Source organism: Euleptes europaea, chromosome 14 (genome assembly GCF_029931775.1).
Source record: "Euleptes europaea isolate rEulEur1 chromosome 14, rEulEur1.hap1, whole genome shotgun sequence".
NCBI classification, from domain to species: domain Eukaryota; kingdom Metazoa; phylum Chordata; class Lepidosauria; order Squamata; family Sphaerodactylidae; genus Euleptes; species Euleptes europaea.
This window is the reverse complement of record NC_079325.1, coordinates 3,945,916-3,973,700: the sequence shown is the minus strand read 5'-3', so window position 1 is coordinate 3,973,700 and position 27,785 is coordinate 3,945,916. Positions and strand designations below refer to the sequence as shown.

The 27,785-nt window shown below is 47.7% G+C and overlaps 3 protein-coding genes across 3 annotated transcripts; 1 reads left to right on the top strand and 2 right to left on the bottom strand.

Annotated features, from left to right (window-relative positions):
- Positions 1-70: 70 nt before the first annotated feature.
- LOC130487353 (6-pyruvoyl tetrahydrobiopterin synthase-like) lies at positions 71-5,389 on the bottom strand. Its single transcript, XM_056860845.1, has 7 exons — positions 5,336-5,389; positions 5,052-5,137; positions 3,023-3,096; positions 2,892-2,914; positions 1,870-1,926; positions 825-895; positions 71-362 (listed from the first exon to the last, which is right to left on the bottom strand). The coding sequence occupies exons 1-7, from the start codon at positions 5,387-5,389 to the stop codon at positions 71-73; spliced, it is 657 nt and encodes a 218-aa protein (XP_056716823.1).
- Positions 5,390-7,050: 1,661 nt separating this feature from the next.
- PTS (6-pyruvoyltetrahydropterin synthase) lies at positions 7,051-13,381 on the top strand. Its single transcript, XM_056860242.1, has 6 exons — positions 7,051-7,118; positions 8,207-8,286; positions 10,687-10,709; positions 11,900-11,956; positions 12,588-12,658; positions 13,195-13,381. Exons 1-6 carry the CDS (start codon positions 7,051-7,053, stop codon positions 13,334-13,336), a joined length of 441 nt encoding a protein of 146 aa, XP_056716220.1. The 3' UTR covers positions 13,337-13,381.
- A 2,860-nt stretch (positions 13,382-16,241) lies between these two features.
- On the bottom strand, positions 16,242-25,737 carry LOC130487352 (6-pyruvoyl tetrahydrobiopterin synthase-like). Its single transcript, XM_056860844.1, has 6 exons — positions 25,640-25,737; positions 21,717-21,790; positions 21,408-21,430; positions 20,408-20,464; positions 17,173-17,243; positions 16,242-16,375 (listed from the first exon to the last, which is right to left on the bottom strand). The coding sequence occupies exons 1-6, from the start codon at positions 25,735-25,737 to the stop codon at positions 16,252-16,254; spliced, it is 447 nt and encodes a 148-aa protein (XP_056716822.1). The 3' UTR covers positions 16,242-16,251.
- Between the last annotated feature and the right edge of the window lie 2,048 nt (positions 25,738-27,785).

Here is a 27,785-nt window from a genome sequence, read left to right as displayed (position 1 = left end):
TGGAGTGTAAAAGCTTGGTGTGGAAACAGCCAGAGTAGAGAAGGTAGTAAACAGCGTCAGCAAGGTGAGTCTAACAGTGAATTTCCCCCAGACTCAGAGTTCCAAAAAGGCAGCGGCCGTTAGCAGGGAAGGAGTCACCGTTGGGCAGGTCATCCTTTTCCAGGCCATTACAAATCTTCTTTGCATCCGGGGTGAGCAGAGGGGCTATACACGTGCCCATGACAGCAGCTGGAGCAGGTGCATCTCCTTTATAGGTGACACCGTTCTCCTCTGTTTCGTACAGTTTTATCTTGTAAAGAGCCCCTGCGGGCAAGTACCTCTGGAGGTTTTCCCAGATGAACAGGGCAAGATTCTCTGTGGTGCTACAGATTAGGAGAATGACAGAGACAAACACAGAAGAGAACATTAGGATGGTTTGGGTCTTTTGTGCACGTGACATAGAAATGTTTGGGAGATTGCTGAGGGGCCATAGTTGAGTAGTAGAGCCCTTGCTTGGCATGCAGAAGGTCCCTAGTCAGTCCTGGCCATTTCCAGTTAAAGGATACCAGGTAAGAAATGTTGGGGAAGACCTTTACTTGAGCCTGAAATAGACAATAGTAAGCTGACACGGTATAAGGTGGCTTCATGGTATATTGATTTTAATACAGGACCTGAGACCTGGACAGGATTTGAACAGGGTTCTGGGTAGCCCTGCAATTACCCTGCTTTCCAGATCACAAAGATATTACTAGCCCTGGGCAAGTGGCCAACAATACTGGGTTAAGTTCATACAAACAAGGCCCATGTGGCTGAATTTCTGTCAGCCAAGAATCCCGGCTACTTACCTTACAACGTTGGCAAAATAAGGGATATCTTCATCTAGGTCTTTCCTGTCAAGGGGCTCTGTGATCGCCTCCTGGTAGGGGCAGAGAAGTACACTCAGTGGGGCTTGATGCTGGGGTTGCAAAGGGAAGAGCAAAGCAGGCTTGGATAAGACAAATTTCCCCAAGCTTTATACGTTTGCACTCAAGAAATTGGAATTCTGCACCATCAAGCCAAACCTTGGCCAAGAAAATATGGATAATGTGAATGTGTGAAATGCTTGCTTTATACTTTTTTGGGTAAAAATTTGCTTCTTTAATACATTTTCAGGGTTCAGAAACACACAGAGCCATGGTCTTTAGCCATGGCCAATTGGTTCTAGTTTTATAATAAACATTTATTAACCACCTTCCTACCTTGCAGAATTCAAGGCAACTTGCAATGTAAATAAAACAACAATTATAACAAAACACATATAAAACTACAATTTATAATCTCAATTTGGACTGCCAATAAATAAAAAAACAGTCAAATGCAGTCCTAACCAACTGTCTTCAACTGCCTTATGAAGGTCGAAAGTGAGGAAGCCAGGCTGGGGAGGTTGTTCCATAATTGTGGGCTGCCACTGAAAAGGCCCTCTCTCGTGTGCCCTTTCTGTGGATCTGGAGATTTCATCTTTTTTTTTTTAATGTCAGGGTTTCCTCTTGATAGTATGATACGATGTCTATCATAATTCTTGTTTACCTTAACATGTGTTTTCTCTGCCCCTGCTCTGGGGGTGGGAAATCACTTTGCTTTTTCAACCTGAAATTGCTGCAATAATAAAGTTTTCTTTACTTTGCATTGCAAACTTGAGACCCTTGGTAGCGACCATGTCCATTCAAAATTAATACTGAAATAGGTGAGATCTGTGTCTGTTTAGTCATCAGCTATTTTATTACAGAAAAAGCTGGGCAGGCCAGTGAAGATGCTCAACAGAACTGGGCAAAGGTACCATCTCTCAGGAGTGTTTCCATTTTCGTGCCACCAACCTCCCATGTACCATCTCTGCAGAGCTAATGTGTTTACCTTCATGTAGGTTTTCAAATCTGTCAGGTCTACCACCATCCCTGAAGTGGGATTGATCTAGAAAGAAGGTGAATGGGCATGTCAGCAATCTGTTTTGGGTTATAGGAATTGCTTTTCGGATTTGAGGCAGCTGCTGAAGATATTCATAGGTCGAAGGGAGAAAAGGCTAGGGGCTGGCAAGCACCATAACCACGTCAACTGGGCAGGGTCCAGAGACTAGGTGGGCCACAGGGTTGGGTTGAATGGGCATGAGGCATATTGATATGGTTTCAGTGGTTAGTTCAAAGGCCTTTGTGGCTCTCTGACTTGATACAAGGTGGCATGTCCTGTTTGTCATGTGTGTGTTAAGCCGCTTTTGACTTCCGGTGACCCTATGAATTCACCATGGATGCCTCATTACGAGGCTGGGCAACCTATGAGCACTTTTACATGGCCAACGCTCTCCATTTAGAACCCTGATGGGTTGGCAGTATGATAGCCTGGATGCTAAAGGATCAGGAGACAAGGAAGCATGAGAAATGGTGCCCCCATTCATTGGGCACAATCCACCAGAAAGTTCTCCTGTGCAAGCTCCATGAATAGGAGCAGGAGCACCTCATTCAGTGGGGCTTCTGCAGGAGAACCTCCCAGTTGGCCCAATTGTTATGTTCCATTTTGGCAGTTTCATTATTTAATTGCTCTTGTACTTGTCGATTGCATTCATTTCCTTGTCTGGTATTTCTAAATATACATCAGAATTGAAGCTTTCCACCTGGTTCAACCCTTGTGGTTCAGACCACATACCAAAGGCTTCCTAGGAGGGAGTGGGTTATTGTAATTTTGTATACAGTAAGTCAGTGGGGTCAGCAATTACAATTTTGCCCCTGCATTTTTCATGACAGTGACCACAGTTAGAATGTGGTCTTCAGTCACAAATAAGTTGTCCATAATGCAAATAATCAAAAGGGCCCAAAGGCTTATACCTGAGCCAAATACCCCCTAAGCCTGTCCCAGACTCACCCACCCTTCCTTGTTTCACTTACTTCTCCACGGACAGTCACCACAACTAGGAAGAAGGAAGAAAGGACACGTCACACAATACTCCCAAATCTAAAAAGACTACAGATAATCTTGAATTGTTTGCTTTTATCCATAGAAACATCAAGATCCTCACCTTTATAATTGTGCCCATGCCTCTGACTGCTTTTCCCAAACAACTTCTGGTTCTCAGCGTCACTCAGTAGTTTGCTGGAAAGAAAAATTATGCTGGATTGAAGTGGGCACAGGTTGAAAGGCACTGCTTTCCAATCTGCTAGGATTTGTAGCAGCTTATTTACATTTTCTAATATATTCGGCCTTTTATTTCAGGCAGTTCTGTGATAGCTTGTCAACCTCGCCAAGAGTGACTTGACAAAGCTTTGTATGTGTGGGATTATTTATTTACTTCATTTATAACCTGCCTTTCTCCCCAGCGGGGACCCAAAGGGGCTTACATCATTTTCTTCTCTATTTTATCCTCGCAATGACCCTGTGAGGTACGTTTGGCTGTGACCAACCCAAGGTCACCCACCAAGAGTCCATGGAAGAGTAGGGATTTGAACCTGGGCCTCCCAGCTCCTAGCTTTAACTGTTACACCATGCTGACTGGCAAAATATGCCTGGGGAGAACAATGCACAGTCTAGGAGTCAGCACAGAGAAGGCCTAGTTCTCATTGCTGAAGTTGGGGTACCTGGAGTTCACCTTCAATGGGTCTTAATAAAAAGGCAGGGGCTTGTGTTTTCTTCAGGGGCTACAGAAGGCTTGCCAATAACCCTGGAAGCTGGGCTGGCATTACAGAATACCATTCTAGTGGCAGCTGCAATAGCAATAGCCACCCTCAGTTTGCCTTCAAGCAGTAGGGTTGCCAACCTCCAGGTACTAGCTGGAGATCTGCTATTACAACTGATCTCCAACTGATAAGAGATTAGTTCACCTGGAGAAAATGGCCGCTTTGGCAATTGGACTCTATGGCATGGAACTCCCTCCTCTCCCCAAACCATGCCCTCAGGCTCCGCCCCCCAAATCTCCAGGTATCTCCCAACCTGCAGCTGGCAACCCTATCAAGCAGCGACAGACAGGCCAACCCTTAAGCCTTACAGCTAGGGTTGTTAGCTCTGGGTAGGGAAATTCTTGGGCTCATTCACTAGGGTGATGACATCTTCAGTCCAGGTAGTCCCCAAAGAATCCAGAGCTGTACTGCAGTTCACCCTGGCTTGACTATAGGGTTGCTGACCTCCAGGGACTAGCTGGAGATCTCCCTCTATTACAACTGATCTGCAGCCAATAAGAGATCAGTTCCCCTGGAGAAAAATGTCGCTTTGGCAACTGGACTCTATGGAATTGAAGCCCCTCCCCAAACCCTGCCCTCCATAGGCTCCGCCCCAAAAAATCTCCGGGTATTTCCTAACCAGGGCCTGGCCACCCTGCTTGACTATACCCCTGCCTTGGGGGGGGGGGGGAGCGAAGGAGATACTGTGCTAAGCAAAACGGTCTGGCATGCTGCTCTTTGGCCCATGTGCTGGGGGCAACTCTGCCTTATTTAGGATTGCCAACCTCCAGGTGGGGCCATCTGGAATTACAACTGATCTCTCCAGGCTCTCCTGGAATTACAAATGATCTCAGACTACACAGATCAGTTGCCTTGGAGAAAATGGCTGTTTTGGAGGGTGGACTCTATGACATTATGCCCTGCAGAGGTCCCTCCCCAAACCCCACCCTCCCTTAGCTCCACCTCAAAATTTTCAGGAATTTCCCAACCAGGAGTTGGCAACCAGAGATAACTTTTCAACAAAGCATTTTAACCAAAGCCATACTTTCATTGTCATCCCAACCCAGGGTGAAAAAATACTTCCACAGCATCAGCACCCATTTTTTAAGGAATTCTGCAGACAAATGTTCAGAATTCCCTGATCAGCCTTTCAGCCATTGGACATTGAGGCTCCGTCCAACATCTGGGGATCCAGATGTATTCCTAGGGTTGCCAGGTCCCTCCTCGACACCGGCGGGAAGTTTTGGGGGCAGAGCCTGAGGAGGGTGGGGTTTGGGGAGGGGAGGGTTAGGACTTCAATGCCATAGAGTCCATTGGCAACCCTATGTATTCCCCAACTGTCAAAAGCCACCAGAGGATAGGAAGTCAGTTACCAGGCTAGCCTGTGGGAAGCACAGAATGTCTCCATCCTGGAGAAGGCAACAGTCCTCACTGGTTTCGTTCCCGAAGAGGAAGTCTGCATTGCTGGAGCCGAGCTGAGCCTGGGGAGGACAGGGAAAGAGACGCTCTCAATGTCAAGGGACTGAGATGCCCCAATATAAAGCCCAGCTGCTCATCATGTGAGCAAGCTGGCAGGAGAAAAATGTGGTAGATCTTGAAAGCCAAGACCACGGGATGGCTGGAGGAACCAATCGATTGACCCAGAAGGCTTGGCTGGAGAAACCAATTGATTGACCCACAGCTAAATAGCACATGCTCGTCACGGACAAAGTCTCAAGTTCAGTCCCGGGCATCTCTGTTTGAAAAGGTATCAGGTGAAAAGACGAAAGGAAGGCCCTGCTTCAGATTTCGGTTAGCTGCTACCAGTCATGCATGTGACTGACTAATGCCATTTATGCAGGGCTGTTTCCCTGCTGTCACCCCTGCCGACTGCTTTGGGTCTTCCATTTTATTATGCATGCCTTTCCCAAATGTCAAGAGATCGCCTTGTGCTCCCCGAGTCCCCACGCATTTCCGCTCATTTTGCCTGCGTTTTCCAGATTCTGGCATCCAGAAAACACAGGCAAATTGCCTGGAAATGCATGGGAAGATAAATGCTACCTCTGATGGTCAGGAAAGGCATGCATAATCAAAGGAAGCCCTGAAGAAGTCGACGGGGCGACCTCAAGGGAAACAACCCTGCATAAATCGCCGAAGAGGACTCTAGTTCATGGAAGTTCATGCTGGAATAAGGTTGCCAGCTCCAGGTTGAGAAATACCTGGAGATTATGTGGGTGGAGCCTAAGGAGGGCGGGGTGAGCGGAGGGACTTCAATGGGGGAGGGATGTCAATAATGCCATACAGTCCACCTTCTAAAGTAGCCATTTTCTCCAGGTGAACTGATCTCTGTTGCCTGGAGATCAGTTGTAATCCCAGGAGATCTCTGGCCACCACCTGGAGGTTGGCAACTCTGTGCTGGAATAAAAATGTGTTCGTCCTTATGGAATAGAGCTCCAGTTTATTTATTTTTCTTGCAACAGACAAACATGGCTACTTCTCTGGAAAGAGTCTTCTGGCACCTTGAAGACTACCAGAATTTTATTTCAGCATAAGCGATTGTGGACAAAACCCTCTTCTTCAGATGCACTGAATAAGTCCTTGCTAGGAGGAGAGGGCTATTCTTGGCTACTAGTCAAAATGAATACTAGTCATGATGCGTACCTATTCTCTCCAGGATCAGAGGAGCAGGCCTATTATATTGGGTGCTGAGGAACACGGGCAGGATAAATGCTGCTGCAGTCGTCTTGTTTGGGGGCTTCCTAGAGGCACCTGGTTGGCCACTGTGTGAACAGGCTGCTGGACTTGATGGGCCTGGGTCTGATCCGGCAGGCCTTTCTTATGTTGTTGTAGTAGAAAAGGGCAAGAGTCCAGTAGCACCTTAAAGACTAACAAAAATATTTTCTAATAGGGTATGAACTTTCGTGAGCTCACGAAAGCTCATACCCTATTAGAAAATATTTTTGTTAGTCTTTAAGGTGCTACTGGACTCTTGCCCTTTTCTTCGAAGTGAGCTGTGGCTCACGAAAGCTCCTACCCTACCAGAAAATATTTTTGTTAGTCTTTAAGGTGCTACTGGACTCTTGCCCTTTTCTACTACTGCAGACGGACTAATACGGCTACCCACTGTGAATTATGTTCTCGTGTTCTCCAATAAACTTTCTACTGACATGAAATTCAGATGCCACAAAGCTTTTGTGGATTAACCCAATCAAAGTGTTCTGGGCAAGGTCACCGATATGAATAATGCCAAAATTAATTACAGCGCCCTCTCCTTCCATCCCCTCTCCTTCGCCTGCACGGAAACCTGCTTTTTCCAAAACAGCTGTTTCCCAAAGAACAAAAGGGCAAAGAAGAGGCTTCAGCCCCCGCGCCGGGCGCATGCTCCGTAGCCGCCGGCAGGGCTCTTGGCTGGGCGATGGCGCCGCGCCGCCTGGCCCGGGTCTCCCGCTGCCTCTGCTTCAGCGCCTCCCACCGGCTGCACAGGTAAGGGGGGCGGGAAGCAGCCCCATCCCGGGCGGCTCCCCCCGATGCAGGGGCGCGTCGGGCTTCCGCGCTGGCGGGTGGGTGCGGGAGCGGAGGGGTTAATCGGAAGCGTCGTTCGTTTGCACCGGAGATGCGTGCAGAACAGGCACGCGGGCTTTATTACCTGCATTGGTGCAGCCCGTTCGAAACGCTTCGTGTGCATTGGCTTGCCTTCCATACAACAGCCCTGTAAGGTAGGCAGGTGGTGTTCCCGTGTTGCAGAGAACACGGGAAAGGCTGAGGCTGCAGGAGGGGGCATGTGGCGAGGGTCGAGCCAGGTGCTTCGTAATTCTTAGCCAGGCTGCTGCTCCAGCTGTCATGCAAGGAAGGAAAGGAATCAGTTGCTGACATTTTGCTGACGTGGTATGGAGAGGAGGTGTTTGAGGCTTCATTCGTGCCAAACTAGCAGCTTCTGAAGACAAGCGGAAGTGCCTCTGAGTTCATTGGTTCTTGTGGGTTATCCGGGCTGTGTAACCGTGGTCTTGGTATGAGAGACACCGTCCTTCAGTGTTACTCCTCTGAAGGTGCCTGCCACAGCTGCTGGCGAAACGTCAGGAAAGAAAATTCCAAGACCACGGTTACACAGCCTGGATAACCCACAAGAACCAATGAACTCTGACCGTGAAAACCTTCCACAATATTTTGAGTGCCTCTGAGTGTTTGCAGAGTGCCCCTCCCATTTCCCTGAGCAGCAGGCCATTGCTACTTTTTTGTCCTCTTCTTCTCCAAGGAGCTCAGGCGGTAATGGAAGGTACTTTCCTTCCTCCGTTTTATCCCCCACGACAACCCTGTGACTGTCGCCTAGCAAGCTTTCTGGGGATTTGAACCCAGGTCTTTGACACTCTAACAACTACATATCGTACTAAACTAAGCCTCGGTAAAACTGTAGTGGAGATTAACAGGGCAATCCTAAACAGAGTTACTCCAGTGGAATCAGTGAATTTACAAAGGATTGCATTGTAAATCGCCCCATGATGTTAGTGAACGAGCGCATTGTGTGTGTGTGCAACAGGAACACATTTGTGTAATGCATTTTTCTTGCCCTGCAGTAAGTCTCTGAGTGATGAAGAAAACCAGAAACTTTTTGGGAAGTGCAATAACCCCAACGGGCATGGCCATAATTATAAAGGTAAGGACCAACTATCCTGTTCATTAGTTTCCTGCCACAGGGATGTGCTTGACTTCCATAGTTCGAGAACTCAGAGGAGATAATGTGATCTGAGCTCTGCTGATTTGAGACTCTGGTAGCATCGAGCTCAGTCGCATTTTACTCTTCACAACCTGGTTTGCAAACTTGTTCTTCTTTCTCTACATGGTATCTTAACCTCTTACTTGCAATTACTGAGGTCAGGATGATTCCAAAAGCAAGGTTTTCTTCTGTGCAGGAGTATCTAGGAGAAACTTTGCACCACAGTTGCAAATCCACACGAAGTTGCCTTATTCTGGGTCTGCCCATTGGTTCATCCTGCTCTGTATTGTCTGTTTGAAATAACAGTGGCTTTCCTAGATCTCTGAGAATGGTCTTTCCCAACATCAATTATGAGAGATGAGAGGGGTTGAACCTGGGACCTTCTGTATTCAAAACAGTGTCCTGTACCAGTGACCAGGAGGAGAAAAAGCTGGGCTGACCTGTCCTGCTCATGATTGTTTCTTGCTAAATCCATGTGACTTTTGGACTCTAGATGGAGTAAACAGAAGAACATAAGAAGAGCCCTGGTGGATCAGACCAGTGGACCATCTAGTCACACATCCTGTCTCACGCAGTGGCCATCCAGTTCCTCTGGAGGTTCAAAAACAGGGCATAGAGGCCAAGGCCTTCCCCTGTTGTTGCCTCCTGGCACTGGGATTCAGAGATCGACTGCCTCTGAACGTGGAGGTTCCCTTTAGTCACCATGGCTACTAGCCACTGATAGATCTCTTCTCCATGAATCTGTCTAATGCCCTTTTAAAGCTGTCTGTGCCCGTGGCCATCACTACATCCTCTGGCAGCAAATTCTACATTTTACTCACTCGCTAAGTATTTCCTTTTGCCCGTACTGAATCTACTGCCCATCAGCTTAATTAGATGCCCTCCAGTTCTATCTCCTCTCCTCCATTTTCTTACTACAACAGCCCTGTGAGGTAGGTTTGACTAGGAGAATATGATTGGCCCAAGGTCACCCAGTGAGTTTCCATGGTAGAGAGCCAGCGTGATGTCGTGGTTAAAGTGTTGGCCTAGGACAGGGGTGGGGAACCTTGTTTCTGCCAAGGTTCCTTACAACATCATTTGTGGGCCATACAAAATTATCAACTTAAAAATTAGCCTGCTGTATTTGGTCAAACATTTAGCCAAGAGGCATGACCGGAGACGGCTCCAAGTGTCTGCTGCATAGAGCAACTCGCTTTTGAGCTCTGCTGTCTCTAGCTGGGCCCAAGAGATTCAGGCAGGGCAGCATCCTTCTGAGCTAGAGATCTGCCAGGACCCATGAAGGGCCAGACCAAATGATTTCGCGGGCCTCATACGGCCCCCGGGCCTGACGTTCCCCACCTCTGGTCTAGGATCTGGGAGACTGAGGTTCGAATCCCCACTCTGCCATGGAAGCTTGGGCCAGTCATACTTTCTCAGCCTATCCTACCTCAGAGGGCTGTTGTGAGGATAAAATGGAGGAGACTGATGTCAGCCGCTGTGGGTCCCCATTGGGGAGAAAGGTGGGATATACCTAAATAAATAAAAATAAATAAGAGTGGGGATTGGATCTCCCAGGCTCCTAGTCCAACACTATCAACTGTGCCACACTGGTTCTCATTTTACAGATTAAAAAAAATACTGCCTCCATGCCTGTTTTTGCTCTGTACCCCACCCTCTGTGGTTGCAGGTATGTAGACTTGAGTTCCTAGTTTGGATCCTGCATATCTGTTCCACTAACAGCGGTGGGGCAACTTTCCTCTGGCAGAAGGCAGGGCATGTTACGTCAGCGGAAGGCGCCTTGTGCCTGCGGAGGGGGCTGTGCCACCGTTGGCAGAACAGATCCGTAAGGCTGAAGGTAGTTAGACATATTCTGTGTTTTTCTGTGTATAAGTAGGCAAGCTACAGGTTATATGAATGAAGGCAGAAATGTGGGACCCCTGTGGCTGGAAGAGCTATATTCCCCTCTCCCCCTCTGAAAACCAAATATAATTTTTCTTTGTGGTGTCCAAACTCTGCAGGCTTGTTAAATGCAAGATAGGAGATATGTTACTACAAATTGACTACTCCAGGTATCAAAGCCTTCTTTCTCTCAGTGTGATAGAAACTCATAGGCGCGTCTTTTTCTCCTTGGCTGGCAATCAATTGCATTTTTTTAAAAAAAAATTGTTAACCTTTTCAAATTAAAGTGAGCAAGGGAAGCCGACTTGTAAGTCTGTTTTTTGAACTCTTGCAGAAGCTGGTCATTGGCTGTACATTCAGGCCCTTCTCAGTTGTCCTGACTTGACCTGGCATTTTTTTTTAATTGTATCTTTGCCATGCCCTGCCCATGACTTGGCATTTTCTTTGTCTCTTTATTTCTAGTGGAAGTAACTGTGCAGGGAAAGGTAAGTGTGGCTTCTGGGGAGGCTTACAATGTTCCAGGTCCTTCGGCCGTGGCTTCATGGTTTTAGGTTCCAGATAATGACTGCCTTGGTTTTTTTTAAAAAAATCCAGCATTCCTGTAGGAGGTGGAGAATGATCTAAGTGTGGTTTTGAGTTGAGGGCCAAAAATGGAGGTTCCCCTCCTGATTGTGGGGAGCGCTCATGATTCTGGATCTTGGATCCTTCCAAGGCACAGAATCACATGGGTGCACAACCAGCCTTCTTCACCCCTGCTTCCAAAACATAGTGCCCCCGCCCCCCCCCCCGCCACCAAAACCCACTGCAGGCATTCTCTCTCCTGCCTCCACCGAAGGGGGAGAATAAGCTTGGCACCAAGAATCCATGGGCCCAGGGATTATTTATGATTATTTATTACTGTATTTACTCAAATTCAAGATTAAGGTTTTTCCCCCAGGTATGGGGGTGGGTCACTTTACATTTGCATACATGTAAAAGTTATGTCCCATAGTAATTTTTTTGTGTGTATAACATTTTTGGAGGGATCATTTTACATCAGGGTTGCCTTCCTTTCAAGTAAATATAGTACACAGCTTCCTGAACTTTCAAGTAAATATGGTACACAGCTTCCTGAACTTTTTTTCCATCCTGGGATCATGGCAGCATCAATGAGGGCCTCCTCTCCAGGCACTGACCAGGGCCAGGTGCCTTCACACCTTTCCCTGAGCACTTGAGCATGATGTGTGTGTGTGTGTTTTTGCCATCAAGTCACAGCTGACATATAGTAACCCCATGGGGTTTTCAAGGCAAGAGACGTTCATAGGTGGTTTGCTGTCGCCTGCCTCTGCATAGTGATTCTGGTATTCCTTGGAGGTCTCCCATCCAAATACTTGCCAGGGTCAGGGCTGAGAGTGTGTGACTGGCCCAAGGTCACCCAGCAAGTTTTCATGGCAGAGTGGGGATTCGAACCTGGGTCTCCCAGGTTCTGTTCCGACACCTTAACCACTATACCATGCTGGCTCTGTGTGTGTATGTTGAGGGAGAATGATTAGGGGCTGTGGTAGAGCAGCAGAGGGCCACATGGAAGCGTTGCCTGAACATTCAGCAACCAAATACCCGACATGTAGGATACCATTTCTGTTGCCATTAGAAAAAGGAATCAAGAAGCTCAAGATGGGCCTCCTTTGTCTTGTAGATTGATCCAGATACGGGAATGGTGATCAACCTCACGGATTTAAAAGACTACATGCAGGTAATAAGGCTGTATTAGTGCGTGTTGCCAACTGTTAGCCCAAAGGACCATGCTTTTCAGGGCCCAGAACACATGAGATAAGAAGCAGATGATGCGTTAAATGTCACTCTTGTCTCTGGGTGCAACCCAAAGGCTCCTTCCAGAAAGTGGGTGGAGCCAAAGAGGCAGGTGACACCTCAGTCGCCAAAACTGGAGGCAGAGTGGGGGGGATCGCTGACAAGATCTGAGGTTGGGAGGAAGTTCTACAGCTGTTTGTGAGGTGGGAGAGGGGCGGGTTGGAGAGGGCAGCGCTCAAACTTCTTTGAGTATATGGGAGTTCTTGAACCCAAGGGATGCAATTAAGCATCACATGAAGCTGCCTTCTACTGAATCAGACCCTTGGTCCATCAAAGTCAGTATTGTCTACTCAGACTGCCAGCGGCTCTCCAGGGTCTCAGGCAGAGAAAGGTCTTTCACATCGCCTACTTGCCTAGTCCCTGTAGCTGGAGATGCCGGGGATTGAACCTTTTGCATGCCAAGCAGATGCTCTACTACTGAGCCACAGCCCCTCCCATGCCCCTCGGTCCCACGGTGGGCATGCCCCACCGTGCCAGGGGTACATCTGCCTGACTCCCCTTCTCTCTATCCTCAGGAAGCCATCATGGATCCTCTTGACCACAAGAATTTGGATAAGGACGTTCCCTACTTTGCTGACGTTGTGAGGTAGGTGAATCTTAAAGCGCCACCCTTCATTCTGTCATGCTGGGGCTTTTGAGTTCCTCTTGTGCTGTGCAATCGTTTATGCAAAAGGATATAACTTTTGTTCCTTCTATGCAAATCCCGTCACAGCTGCAAAATTGCTCTTCCTGTTTCCCCTTTCATTTCTTGACATTTCTTACGTCCCGTCTGCAAACTCATGATATTTCCCTTAGCGATGAGGAGAGCTAGAATCTTTCATTTTTTTTGAAATATTGGAGCAGTGATTTTCCAGTTTGTAGCACAGCCTCCGTATTCTGCATCCACTTTCATAGACGGTATTGCTGATGAAACCCAAAATTTAAAGAAAACCAAGACAAGATCCAAGGAAGGTTGGTGGTGTTGGTGGTAAAGGGGGCACCATTGGGCAACGAGCCACCAAAACAAACCACCATGACCAACAGGGTTTTCTTTCTAGTGTAGGCACAGCCTTGGCCTGTGTGCAAAATTCAGAAATGCAGTTGTCAAGACTGAAAAACTAACTCTGACGGTTTTGCTCCTAGTACCACTGAGAATGTTGCTGTGTTCATCTGGGAAAACCTCCAGAAACATCTCCCGGAGGGGACTCTTTATAAAGTCAAAGTGTATGAAACAGACAAGAACATAGTTGTCTACAAGGGAGAGGAGGCTCTTCCGAAGAAATGATCGGGTACATGTCTCAGTGCCGTAATCTGTCCTTGGAGAATGAACCTAATCAGTGGATTGAGGAACTTTATCGGATAAGTGAAGCTGTTTCATGTATATTTTCTCAAAATATAATTTAAGGGAATTATAGTATTCTGGCTAGAAGTGGCTCTCTTATGCAGCTCTGTGCTTTGGGGATTTCCTGCTCTCTTTGATGCTTCTTCACTAAAGCATTCCATTTCTGAAGATGCAAATTCTCCATAATTTCATATCTGTTATACACAGAAGGTGCAAAAGAAGAATTTAATTCCTGGCGAAGATCCAGACAAAGTACAGTGTCTGTCATTCAAATCTCACCTCTGCCGTAATGTCAGTAAGGGCCTGCAGTAAGCCACTCTCTGACAGTTCCCTCATCTAAAATATGGAGATAATATTATCCTACCTAACAGGATTGTTGTAAGGACTGCAGAGATAATTATGCTAAATGATCTGAATACTCTGAAGTGCTGTATAAATGCGAAACAGGAGTATAACTGTGGCAGATTCTTCTCATCGAGGTTTGAGTTTCCTGCCTAGCTGATCCTGCACGTGGAACAGTTATTTCTGAGAAATAACCTTATTTGTCAAGCCTAACGTGGAAGAGAAACATCTTGTACTGCCTTCAGCCGAACCATATTCTTATCCAGAATACTCTTGATTCAGCAGAACAGATGAGAGAGAAGAGCAGCAATAAATACAGATTAGCTTGGGGGACTCCATGTTGGGGGTTGGACCTGGATTCGAGTTCCGCCTCTGCCATGATCTTAACTGGGTGGTTTGGAGCAAGTCATTCTTGTCTTTCGTCCATAAAAGGGTGCTGAAAATAGCCTTTGCAATGGTGTAATTGCCCATCAGCCACATGATGTTACTGAGTGTATAGGGGCTTTGATTGCTAAATTTGTTGAAGCAGTTTTATTACATATGGGCACTTTGCAAGAAAAACACACGTCAGGTCTATTGCCCTCTGCTTCTCGGAAACACGTTTGCAGTATGCCTGGTTGGGACCAGAGGCGACGGAGCAGCAGGACACATCTTGTCTGTGGGAGATGGACACCTAACCTCCTTTTAGAGCCCCCACTACCCCCCCATGGGCCATTTTCTACAACCCAGTCTTTAACCTCTGTTTTCTGGCCGTGACGTTAATGGTTGTGAAATGATGCATCTAACTCATTAACGGGCAGAAACAATGGTGGGAAATACCTCCCGAGCATTAATACAGCGTAGAGTTTCCTATCGGATCAGGGGCTTCAGCATTCGTAAAGTTAATAGCCCTTAAAAATGGTCCGTGTCCAGGTTTTTGTTTATTAAATAAAACTGAAATGAAACATCTTGTGTTGTACTAACCCAGCAAGCAATCCTGGCATCGTGGGTTGCCCAATTAACTATCAGCTGAGGCATCTCAATCAAGGAAGATCAGCTGCCAGATTCTTTGCACCTCCTATGACACAGCTCACCGGGTGGGGGGGTTGAGCCATGTCGGCGCGTGATTTGATGGCGACAACCATGTGTGATGGCTTCCAAATGCGCAAATGGACCCTCATAGGTGCAGTGCCCTAGAGAGAATCTCCCATCACTTTAGAACAGAGTGGCAAAGTTCAGATATAATGAGAAATGAAGGTTTGTCATGGGAATGAGCCGTGCGTGTTCATTCGTGTTCTGAGGCTCTCTTGCCCCTGGGCACAGCCCTTGCTGGTGACAACATCTGTTTTTGCAGCAAATGATTTGCAGTTTGTTCCTTTTTCTTCTAAACAAGGATTCTGAACTCTGGCTCAACCCTGGTTTGAACAGAAGAGAATAAACTGTAGTTTCAGACTCTGACACAGGCAAACTAGGATTTGCCTTGAAAGGGGAAGTGTTTAATTCTCAAGCTGTGAGCAGAGGGAGAGAGTACAGGACCTTGAGAATCCCCCAGGATAATTCATGCGACCAGATGGGCTATATTCAAATGTCACTTATAACCAGGGTTCACAAAAAACATTGCCATGGGTGTGTGTGTGTGTGTGTGTAATGCTTCCTCTCTCCAGGCTTCCTTGGGAAGTGGTAAGCTCTCCTTCTCTGGAGGATTTTAAGCAGAGGCCATTTGTGAGCAATGTTGATTCTATGACCTTAGGCAGATCATAGGGCATCTTGGGCATCTTCTGGGCATGGAGTAGGGGTCACTGTGGGGGTGTGGGGGAGGTAGTTGTGAATTTCTTGCATTGTGCAGAGGGTTGGACTAGATGACCCTGGTGGTACCTTCCAACTCTATGATTCTATGATTCTCCCTTCTCTTGCTGAGAATTGTGGTTTAAATCTAGTTATGCATGATGTACAAATGCAGGTGTACAAATTAACTAGAGTTAGTCCGCACACCCCAAAGTGATCCTGTACCAGCACTGGCTCACTTGTGGGCTTGCATTCAGACATCGTGGGTGTTACTGGAAACGGCAGGCGGAGGAGCCCAATGCACAGGCAAATCCAGCACCAAGCGGGGTTCGGACATGTTTTTCCTGAACGGTCATTACAAGTGGCTCCCAACTCCAGCTGGCTATTATATATGAGCCTTGCCGCTGTTTTTAAACTGTCGGTCCAAATTTTCAGCTGCATGCTATCGAATGCTGTCTGTGTACCTGTGTGTGTGTGAACCAGCTTAGCCAAAAAGAAATTGTCCTTAGCTACAAGAAAAGCATTTTGGCAGGTCTAACCACCAGACTAGAAAAAACGTCTGCAGTTCTTTTTTGGTTAAAGACTGTACAGACATGGCTGTCTCCCAACCCCCCCACCCCACAGCATTCCAAGTATGGAAACACTTGCAAATATTCCCATGAAAGACTGTCAAACTGAATCCAGAATAAGTGTTAACATGACACATGGGAGATCTGCTCCCAGCCAGAGCCGCCTCTGCTGTGTCTACATTTTTATTCTCCCTTGTAAACAATGAAGTTTTTGTCAGATTCATAGACCTTGACTTTGTACAGGCATCCTGCCGGAAGGATTTTTTCAAGGTTGCGCCAGATGTAGATGGCTAAATTCTCTGTCGTACTGCAAAAAGAACAGAGGGATGGATGAGGGAAGGAAAAATGCAGGTGATGTGTAGTTTTGTATAAAGGCAGATTGATAGACGGGGCTAGATCCCTTTGTACCTGCCCGTTAACTTCAGATCAAGTCTGTCTGTCCTCTGGAGGAGGAAAGGCAGCCTTCTGTGACTTTGTAAGTCATGGATTTGTATGGCTTCAGGAGCGGTTACACAAATGTTGTAGCTAATTAGTCATCTTAATCTGGGACTCGGGCAAGCAATCCAGATTGCTCAATTTTGCCTAGCTGCACATTCCAGCTACCTTCCCATTGACCCATTCTTCAACCTCTGCTACCCAAATAAGTCTCTAAATTCTGCACTAATTTTTTTTAAGTCAAATCTGTTTGAAATCAAGCAAATGGTATTTCCCAATATCTGAAATGAGCCCGTATGGACATAAAATTGGATTCAAGAGGCCAGAGTTCAAAATTCATCTCAGCTGGGAATTTACCCACTGGCGTTGGGCATCTGCCTATTGAGCCTAGCTTGCCTCCCAGGGTAGTCATGAAGATAAAATGGAGGAGAGGAGAATGATGTAAGCTACTTTGGATCCTCACTGGGGAGAAAGGCAGAGTATAAATGAAGTAAATAAATTAATTGCCAATTTCCCAGCTGTAAAGTGGAGCAATTAGTGGCCTCCTCTGTATGTCAAAATGATTAATATCGATCGGCTGGATTTCTTTCCGAACACAGAACATACTTTCCTTGCACAAAACAGACACATTTTGAGGAGTGCCCCTCCCAGTTCTTCCCACCCACCTACCTGACAACATCAGCAAAAAAATCCACATCCTGGTCCAGGTTCTTGTGGTCCAGAGGTTCCAGAATTGCTTCCTGAAGATAACAAGGACAGAGGTGAGTCTGGGTTGCAAAAAAGAAGAAGCAGGAGGCTACTAGCTGTGCATTGGGGAGCCAAAGGTGATGTCAACAGGCTCCGCCCCAAAAACCTCCCGCCGGTGGCAAAGAGGGACCTGGCATCCCTAATTTGTTCCCTCTCTTCAAAGCCAACTAAACAAGCGACTGACACTCCATCTTGTGGGGGGTGAATCCCACAAGTTAATTGCTTATTGAGTGAAAAAGCACTTCCTATTTGTCCAGAAGGGTGGGTGTAGAGCTGCCAGGTCCCTCTTCACCACCGGTGGGAGGTTTTTAGGGTAGATCCTAAGGAGGGCAGAGTTTGGGGAGGGGACTTAAGTGCCATAGAGTCCAGTTGCCAAAGCGGCCATTTTCTCCAGGCGAACTGATCTCTATTGGCTGGAGGTCAGTTGTAATAGCAGGAGATTTCCAGCTAGTACCTGGAGGTTGGCAACTCTAGGTGGGGGGAGGGGAGGGCCCTAGAAAATCAGCTTCCACCCCCAACAGAAAATGCATTGATTTCTTGGGGTCAGAGGCTTCTACCGATCGTGCTCTCTTGTTTAGGAACCAGTCCTCAGCAGGTTTTCTCAGAAGTAAGTTTCATTTTATCCATTGTGTGTGTGTGTTAAGTGCCGTCAAGTCACTTCCGACTCATGGCGACCCTATGAATGATGTCCTATCCAAAATGTCCTATCTTTGACAGCCTTGTTCAGATCTTGCAAATTGAAGGCTGTGGCTTCCTTTATTGAGTCAATCCATCTCTTGTTGGGTCTTTTATTCCTGAAGACAACAAGGACAGAGGTGAGTCTGGGTTGCAAAAAAAGAAGCAGGAGGCTACTAGTGCAAGTAATGTGCTTGGTTATTTCCCTCTCCTTAAGTAGGCAGTTTCCTAATTGACTATGTATTTTAGGCCTTTTAAAGAACTTCAGGAAAGAACAGAAACCGTGCAGGGCAGAAACTTTTATTCCCACTAATTTTATCCATTAGTGGGAAGGAAAGTGTTCTTAGAACTAGTCATTCACAGCTGAGTGTTCCAGATCCTGCCTGGTTACTCACGACAGATGTGACTGTCAGGCTGTGATTGGCTAGGGTTAAACAGCCTTTCTCCTCATTTTCAAACCTGAGCTCTCCCTCTGCTAGTAAGCAATAGTGGGCATTGCCCCCCTAGGGTTGCCAGGTCCCTCTTTGCCACTGGTGGGAGGTTTTTGGGGCGAAGCCTGGGGAGGGGAGGAACTTCAATGCCATAGAATCCAATGGCCAACACAGCCATTTTCTCCAGGGGAACTGATCTCTATCGGCTGGAGATCTCCAGCCTGTACCTGGAGGTTGGCAACCCTATGCCCCCCCACTGACGACTTGGCTATAGACTATCTGGATGGATAGTTGCAACACATCTGTTGTGAGAAGGGTAGGGGAAGGTTTTCTGCCCTATTTGTTTGTTTCTTTGCATGTTTATGGCAGCCTAAATATCCTGGGAAGCTAAGCAGGGGCAGCCCTGTTAGTACTTGGATAGGAGACCACCAAGGAAGTCCAGAGTTGCTGTGCATCTTGCCTTGAAACCCCATGAGGGGTTGCCATGTCAGTTGCAACTTGACAGCTCGTTGTTGTTGTTGTTGTTGTTGTTGTTGTTAGCCTGCCTTTCTCACTGAAACTCCAAGTGGATTGCACAGTGCAAGTCAATGCAGTCAATAGGATGTGACATCTAATAAGCAATGCAATCGTAGTGAGCCCAGTTAGCTGAGCTTTCCATGCAGAAGAGGAAAGGAGCATTCCTCAGTGGGTCTGGATTCTTTTGCAAGTAATGTTATTTCCCTCTCCTTAAGTAATTGGTTATTTCCCTCTCCTTAAGTAGGCACTTTCCTAATTGACTATGTATTTTAGGCCTTTTAAAGAACTTCAGGAAAGAACAGAAACCGTGCAGGGCAGAAACTCCTTCTGGTGGTTCCTGTCTCGAGGAAAGCAGTTTCTAGGTCAGATGTGTTTACAGAGATTCTGCTGCTGTTTTCCCTACGGTGGAGGTTTGTGCTGAGCTGTGCTGTCCCAAGAATCTGGGTTTTCTTTATTTACATTATTTATAGTCCGCCTTTCTTACAGAGACTCAAGGCAGATTACACATAGTGACTCAGTACAATCAGCAAAATAGGACGTTCAGTGACCAATGCATTAGAATTTTGGAAGTCTGGAACCACCAGAAAGTACTGAAGCATAGCATAAGTATTCACACGACTCAAGCGGTACAGAAATTACATAAATAGGATCCTACTTAACAATAAGCAATATGCACCAATATAGACCCACAAGTCCCTAATCATTTATCCAAGTAAGTTTGAAAAACCATTCTGCGCAGTGCAACCCTGGTACCTGCATTTAGGGTTTCCAGGTCCCTCTTCGCCACCGGCGGGTGGTTTTGGGGGCAGAGCCTGAGGAGGGCGGGGTTTGGGGAGGGACTTCAATGCCATACAGTCCAATTGCCAAAGCGGCCATTTTCTCCAGGTGAACTGATCTCTATTGGCTGGAGATCTAGCGTCTAATGGCCCCTTTCTGTAAGGGAGGAGCTGTGGCTCAGTGGTAGTGCATCTGGTTGGCATGCAGAAGGTCCCAGGTTCAATCCCTGGCATCTCCAGTTAAAGGGACCAGGCAAGTAGGTGATGTGAAAGACCTCTGCCTGAGACCCTGGAGAGCTGCTGCTGGTCCGAGTAGACAATACTGACTGATGGACCAAAGGTTTGATTCAGTATAAGGAAGCTTCATGTGTTCATGAGATCTCCAGCTAGTACCTGGAGGTTGGCAACCCTATCTGCCTAGAAAAGCCCTCTTGAATAGTTCAGTTTTTCATAGACCTTTTATGTGTGGGTTGTTTCTGTGGAGATCACCCCCCAGACTACTTTGGGGATTTGTTTTCATTATCCATGTCTTCGCTCTTTCCCCGCATTTTCTGGATGCCGCCAGAAACAGCATCCAGAAAACACGGGGAAAATGCGGGGAGAGCGCGAAGTGACTTCTAAAGGTTAGAAAAGATGTGCACAATGAAAATGAAGCCCCAAAGTAGTCGGGGTGTGTGTGTGATAGCCACGGAAGGCCGTAGTTTGGCAGTCAGTGATCTTTACAGATGCAAAAGGTTTCAGTCAGAAACCCAAAGTTACCTGCATGTATTCCTGAAGTTTGTAAATGTTCATGAACATGCCACTGATAGGATTCATCTGGAAGACAAGATTTTAAAAAAGTTAAAGCAAAGTGTTTATTAAAACATCTTTACTCTCAGTTTTTGGGCATAAGTGACCCCAAAGAAGCTTAGAACAGCATAGAAATCACAGTTAAAAACCCCAAAACCAAACAAACAAAAAAGCCAGACGGTAGAAATATAGATATATACAAAAAGGAAACAGTACATAATTACTCTACAGACCGAATACCAAAAGACGCCCCCTGCCCCCAAGCATCAAAATCCAGATAAGTTTCCAATGAGCTAAACTTCAGCTAAGACAAATGCTTGGAAGGTTTTTTACTACTCTCCTAAAAACCAAAAAGGGCAGCGGGGGGGGGGGGCAGCCCTCAGTTCACCACTGCTGATAACGTGGCAAGCAGCGTATTGATGGCCACTAACTCAGCTTTGGAATAAACAACTACTACAAATTTTTGGCAGGTTTACACTGGGGATTAGCAAAAAATGGAGAATTCATGTACAGAGGCATTACACTGGGGGAATCAACAGCAGGGGGCAATCCACTCATTGCTTTCCTCCCCTGCTTTCCTGCCACTAGGTGGTTGGAAACAATGCCAGAGGAAACTTGGTCTAGTAAAACCGCCTGATCTGACAGTATTCTAATTTAATTCACATTTATTTCTTCTTTAATTCATTTAAACCTTTCTCCCCAGTGGGGATCCAAAGTTACTTATATCGTTCTCCTCCATTTTATCCTCACAACAACCCTGCGAGGTAGGTTTGGCTGAGATCACGTGAGTGGCCCAAGTTCACGCAGCAAGCTTCCATGGCAGCATGGGGATCAACCCGGTTCTCCAGGTCAGAGTCCACCACTCCAAACCCCCGCTCTTAACCACTGCACCACGCTGGCACAGCTCTCAATTGTGTGTGTGTGTGTTTGTGTGCTCTTTGCAAAAGGAGAAATGAGCAAAACCGCTTACCTGTCCACGTACAGTCACGATCACTGAAAAGCAAAGAAGGGAAAGTCAGGTTCTCATCATCAGCAGTCCCGCTTTGTAGCCGGGAGAGGGCAGCAAAGAGTTGGGGATCGGTATCTCCCTCTCTCGCAAGGAGGGGCAGAAACTCTCATGGCAGAGAGAGGGGCCTGCTGCAGCTTCCCCTGGATGGTCCAACCTGCACGTTTGAATACCGGCTGCCTCCTCCCACGGGCACCTGCCACAGAGTTACTTCGCTCCCGTCTAAAGCCGGAGATGGCTGGCGAAGCATGCGTGACGCGGAGAGCCACTTACCTTTATAATTGTGCCCGTGGCTTTGGTTACATTTCCCGAACAGCTTCCGGTTCTCTTCATCGTTAAGCAGTTTGCTGGAAGATCAGAGGGGGTGGGATGATGGTGGTGGTGTTAATAGGTGTAAAGGTAGACCCCTGTGCATAGGGTTGCCAACCTTCAGGTACTAGCTGGAGATCTGTTACAACTGATCCCCAAACCATGCCCTCAGGCTCTGCCCCAAAAACCTCCTGCCAGTGGAGAGGGGGGAGCTGGGCAACTTTACATGTGCAAGCACCGGGTCATGGGGTGAAGTCACATCCCGACATTTCCTAGGCAGACTGTATTTATGGGGTGGCTTGCCACTGCCTTCCCAGGTCAGCTACACTTTACCCCCAGCAGCAAGCTGGGTACTCATTTGCCCGACCTCGGAAGGATGGAAGGCTGAGTCAACCTTGAGCCGGCTACCCGAAACCGACTTCTGTCGGGATCAAACTCAGGTCATGAGCAGAGCTTTCGACTGCAGTACTGCAGCTTAACACTCTGCGCCACGGGGCTCAGTGTTAATAAGCCAGTGGTTAAAATGGGCACACATTCCATTTCCTTTCACACATTGTGCAGCAGGACAGGCAATTCTGCCACACACCAGAGCAGAAGCTGTATGGCTGCCAACCTCCAGGTGGGGCCTGGAGATTCTCCTGGAATTACAACTGATCTCCAGACTACAAAGATCAGTTCCCTGAGCTTCAGAGGGCAAACTCCATGGTATACCATAGATTCTAGGTGAAGTCCCTCCCCAAATTCTCTCCTTTGCAAGCACTGCCACTAAATCCCCAGGGATTTTCCAGGCTTGAGTTGGCAACCTTGTGTCCAATCTATAAGGAATTAAGGCTGTTTCCTAAATTTGCTTCCCAGGGAGTAAGACTCACTGAGCAAAATGGTACTCCCTTTGGAGGACATATACAGCTGCTTATGCTGCAGATCTCTTGGTCATGGAAGAAAAATCTATCAACTATTAGCCAGGATTGCTACAATGGAACTCCCATGTTCAGGTGCAGTATACCACAGTAGGAACAGGGACTGGGTATCTCCTTCTCGGCTTACTTTGGAGATGTCAGAGGTGTCAGGCTGAAATTTGGCATGGAGAATCTTCATGGGGGGGGGTGTCATCTGCCCTGATTTCAGAGAAATCCAAGTAAAAATGGCCGAGTTAAAAGAAAAAAGAAAAAAATTGTTGAAGAAGAGTTAGCTTTTATATGCTGACTTCCTCTACCGTTTTCAAAGAGAATCAAAACGGCTTACAATCGCCTTCCCTTCCCCTCCCCACAACAGACACCCTGTGAGGTAGGTGGGGCTGAGAGAGTTCGGAGAGAACTGTGTGACCGGCCCAAGGTCATCCAGCTGGCTTCATGTGGACGAGGGGAAACCAACCCAGTTCTCCAGATTAGAGTCCGCCGCTCTTAACCGCTACACACTGTGCAGCATCATGTTTGTGAGACATTTCCTCCCCACAAGCGAAGCATACCTCTAGTATTTTTCTTTTCCCAGTGAAATATCAAAAATTCTGAAATATTTAAAGGGTTGCATCATCTGTGGCCTGGTAAAAACCCACTGTTCAGTAGTAAAGTTATGAAGTACCAGAGTTCCCACAGGAATTTTTAATAAAAGTACTGGCAAGTTATATGGGCGTGTGTGGTTGGTAAGGGAAGTCTTGCCCCTGGAATGTCTACCCAAAGGGAAAATGTGAATGCCAGCCTGTTGCCATCAAGGGCAGAGCTCTGCCACCTTCTCTGCCCCTCTCCTCCCTGTACATTAGTTTGTGGATGGTAGATCTGTTGCCAACTTGGGTTTAGATATTTTCTGTTGTGTTGGTGTGTGTGGGTAATATCATAAGCTGCTTTGAATTCAGTATTGGGCAGAGAAAGGCAGGTTAAAAGTACCCTTAAGAAAATTAGGCTTGGGGTACCGAAAGAGGACAGAGGGATTTTTTTCTCCCTGCCCCATAACGCTGGAACTTGGGGGGAACCCGATGAAATTGTTGGGAAATCAGATCAGGACAATCAAAAGAAAAAACTTCTTTACTCAACGAGTAATTAAAACTGGAATTCGCCGCCGATGGAGGTGGCGGTGGCCATGAGCATAGATACCTTTAAGAGGGGGCTAGATGGATTTGAGGAGAGCCCCGTCAGTGGCTACCCCAAATAAAAGAAATAAAATGGCTGGCCTCCTGCACCGCGGGTTTGGAGGGGATTGGGGAAAGCAGTTCCGTCAGTGTTTTTTCTGCAGGGGATTTTTGCAAACGAGTTCCGGAAAAAGTCTTTTGTCATTCCTCTACCAGTTGGCGCTTCCTAATGCTGCTGACCATCCGGCATCTGCCGGGTCTCTCAGCCAGCTGTGAGCTGCCCCCAGAGAAACTCAGTTTCTGGCTCCTTGAATCATCTTGAGAGAGCAACACAGGATATATTGATAGGAGCCAGTGAGAGTGGGGAAAGGAAGAAGAGATCTCCCTGAGAGCAGGAGAAGGATCCATGAAAGGGCGTCCCAGGTTGCTTCTCCGGTGGTCCTTCACTCCTGCCGTCTTGCCCCTAACCAGCCACAGACAATACTTGGCCCTCCCCGTCGACCCCCCTCCTGCCAAGCTAGCAAAGATCCTAAGCCCTCTGAATGGAGCGAGAGAGTGCGATTCGAGTCCAGGAGCACCTTAGAGATCAACAAGATTTTTGGGGTAGAAGTTTTCAAGAGTCAAAGCTCCCTTCGTCGGATGAATGGAGCAGATGGCCAGTGGCTGTATGAAGTAACCAGAGCCAGCATGGTGTAGAGGTTAAGAGCAGTGGACTCTGATCTGGAGAACCAGGTTCAATTCCCCACTCCTCCACATGAAGCCAGCTGGTTGACCTTGGGCTAGTCACAGCTCTCTCAGCCCCGCCTACCTCACAGGTTGTCAGTTGTGGGGAGAGGAAGGGAAGGTGATTGTAAGCAGGTTTGATTCTTTCTTTCTTCTTTCCTTCTTTCCTTCTTTCCTTCTCCCATCATGAAGGTAGATGGTGGTAGAGAAAGGCAGCGGGCAAGGGGAGTGGGAGGGACTGTGAAACAACAACCCTTCATGATGTGGCCCTTCCTCTGGATCCTGGCTTGCACTGGCGTCCCTTTGGACCCTGCAAATGGTGTGGTTGGCAGCATCCGAGCCCTCTGGGTTCTAAGGATCTAGAGAGAAAGGGTTGCCAGGTTCCCTCTGGACACTGGGGGTGGTGGTGGTTGTTAAATCCCAACCTGGGAAACTTCTGGAGATTTGGGGATGGAGCCTTGGGAGGACAGGGACCTCAGTGGGGTACAATGCCACAGAGGCGACCCTCCAAAGTCTCTGTTTTCTGCAGGGGAGCTGATCTCCATAGTTTGAAGGTGAGCTGTAATTCCGGGAGATTCCCCAGGTCTCACCTGGAGGTTGGCATCCCTAACCAAGGAATTGTGGGTAATTTGTCATGTCTTGGGAGTGAGAGCCAGCATGGTGTAGTGGTTAAGAGCAGTAGTTTGGAGCATTGGACTTTAATCTGGAGAACGGGGTTTGATTCCCCACTCCTCCACATGAGCGGCGGAGGCTAATCTGGTGAACTGGATTTGTTTCCCCACTCCGACACATGAAGCTGGCTGGATGACCTTGGGCTAGTCACAGTTCTATTAAGAGCTCTGTTAGCCCCACCTACCTCGTAGGGTGTCTGTTGTGGGGAAGGGAAGGGGATTATAAGCCGGTTTGATTCTCCCTCAAGTGGTAGAGACAGTCGGCATATAAAAACCAACTCTTCTTCTCCTCCCCACAAACGTTTCTTAAAATTCTCTGGTACCCAAGACAACACCAGCTGCTCGGCACCTGGCTGTTTACGAAGTGGAACGATTTTGTCCCCTCCTCCCCACAACCAGTCCACCCTCCCTCTCCTCCTCCCCGCCATTACCTGCTCAGCCTGTGGGCAGCGGCAAAGGTTTCCATTCGGGAAAGGAAGGTCATTTTGCCCGTGGCGTTGGGTTTGCTGTTTTCTGCGATGCTCTCCATGGCTAAAACCCCCGCCAGAGCTGAGTAGCAGCAAAAACCAGGAACCCTCCCCAGACACCCAAATAAATACACCCACAAGCCCTCATCATATGATAAGTGGCAAAACAGGCCATTGGGTGCAGGGCTTAAACCCTGTTTCCTGGGCCCTGTACTTTTTGCACAGAATGACCATGACGGCGTGACCTAATTTCTTTAATGCAGCATGTTTCCGTCTTGCTCACATTGATGTGGCCGCCTCTCAAAATGTGGAATTAGCTTGAACTCGTTCATGGCCAGGCAGGGCTCCAATTCATGTGATGCAGAGTGCCTGGAAAAGGATTCTGTGAGTGGGAGCTAGAAGGCCTGTCGTGTCTGAAATGCAAATGTATTGGTTATGTAGCCCAGGATGAGTTCTGTTACAAACTAGACAGCCAAATTCTTGCAAACTTTTGTGTGTGTGTGGGTCTATGCTTTGATTCAGAAAGCTCAGCTTTTAGTCTCGGGATGACATGGGTTGAAACAATTGCTTGAACACCAGCATTTGGTTCAGACATAGCACAAAATCTTAGTTTAACTGAAGAAACTATGGTTACTGTGATCATCTGAATACCCTCCATAAACTAGCCCCGTGGCGCAGAATGGTCAGCTGCAGTACTGCAGTCCAAGCTCAGTTCACGACCTGAGCTCGATCCCGATGGAAGTTGGTTTCAGGTAGCCGGCTCAAGGTCGACTCAGCCTTCCATCCTTCCGAGGTCGGTAAAATGAGGACCCAGCTTGCTGGGGGTAAAGTGTAGGCGACTGGGGAAGGCACTGGAAAACCACCCAATAAACAAAGTCTGCCTAGTAAATGTCAGGATGTGACATCACCCCATGGGTCAGGAATGACCCGCTGCTTGCACAGGGGACTACCTTTACCTTTTAGTTAGTTAGGTGGGGCTGAGAGAGCTCTAAGAGAGCTGTGACTAGCCCAAGGTTACCCAGCTGGCTTCATGCGGAGGAGTGGGGAATCAAACCCGGTTCACTAGATTAGAGTCTGTTGCTCATGTGGAGGAGCGGGGAATCAAACCCGGTTCTCCAGATTAGAGTCCTCCGTTCCTAACCACTACATCCCTCTGGCTGGAGCTCAGGGTAGTTTACATGGGGTCTCCATGTTACCCTCAGAATGACCCTGTGAGATAGTACACATGAACTCATGAAGCTGCCTTATACTGAGTCAGACTGACAAGACCATCGGTCCATCACAGCCAGTATTGTCTACTCAGACCGGCAGCAGCTCTCCAGGGTCTCGGTGGAGGTCTTTCAGATCACCTGATTCCTTTAACTGGAGATGCTGGGGATTGAACCTGGAACCTTCTGCATGGGATGCTGAGAGAATGTGACTGGCCAAGGTCACTGGGGATTTGAACCCAGGTCTCGTAGTCCAGCCTTCTATGCCTTGCTGGGTCTCTGACTGAGACCCCGTCGATGCCAGAGCTCTTCCTAGGGTTGCCAGCCTCCAGGCACAGCTTGGAGTTATTACGGAATTACAACTCCTCTCCAGATGACAGTGATCAGTTCCTTAGGAGAAAACGGCTGCTTCGGAGGATGGACTCTATGGCATTATACCCTGCTGAAGTCCCCTCCTCTCCATAAACCCTGCTTTTCTCAGGCTCCACCCCAAAATCTCCAGGAATTTCTCAACCTGGAGTTGGCAACCCTAGCTCTTCCAGGGCTTCCTAACCACTCCCCCCCCCCCGGCTCAGGGACAGGCCGCCACGTTTCTCGCTTGCCATCTGCCAAGGGAGGGCTCCTTCTTCTTCCCCCGTCACCATGCCACATGTGGTTCTCCGCACACATGGCGGGAACAAGAGTGCCTCAGTGTGTCTGTCCTGAAGCCCTCGATCAGGCAGGGGCAATGCCAGCGTTTGTCTCCAACTCGGTCACAAGACCAGGTCACGGCAGCGTGCTGCATCAGCTGCAGACTCCCTCAAAGCAAAACTTCATCTCCCAGTTTTGCAAAAAAAATTGCTTAGCTGCAGCCTGGCTGCTTGGGGAAGGGCAATTATCGCATAGTGAATGAATCCGTTGTT

Coding starts and splice junctions, on each gene's coding strand:
- LOC130487353 (XM_056860845.1), bottom strand. CDS start 5,389: ATGCCCGGGACTGAACTTGAGACTTTGTCCGTGACGAGCATGTGCTAT. Junction 5,138..5,335: donor CGAGCATGTGCTATTTAGCT/GTGGGTCAATCA, acceptor TGTCCTCCCCAG/GCTCAGCTCGGCTCCAGCAA. Junction 2,915..3,022: donor GCATGGGCACAATTATAAAG/GTGAGGATCTTG, acceptor CCTTCTTCCTAG/TTGTGGTGACTGTCCGTGGA.
- PTS (XM_056860242.1), top strand. CDS start 7,051: ATGGCGCCGCGCCGCCTGGCCCGGGTCTCCCGCTGCCTCTGCTTCAGC. Junction 8,287..10,686: donor GCATGGCCATAATTATAAAG/GTAAGGACCAAC, acceptor CTTTATTTCTAG/TGGAAGTAACTGTGCAGGGA. Junction 12,659..13,194: donor TACTTTGCTGACGTTGTGAG/GTAGGTGAATCT, acceptor TTTTGCTCCTAG/TACCACTGAGAATGTTGCTG.
- LOC130487352 (XM_056860844.1), bottom strand. CDS start 25,737: ATGGAGAGCATCGCAGAAAACAGCAAACCCAACGCCACGGGCAAAATG. Junction 21,431..21,716: donor CCACGGGCACAATTATAAAG/GTAAGTGGCTCT, acceptor TTTGCTTTTCAG/TGATCGTGACTGTACGTGGA. Junction 20,465..21,407: donor TCGTGACTGTACGTGGACAG/GTAAGCGGTTTT, acceptor CTTGTCTTCCAG/ATGAATCCTATCAGTGGCAT.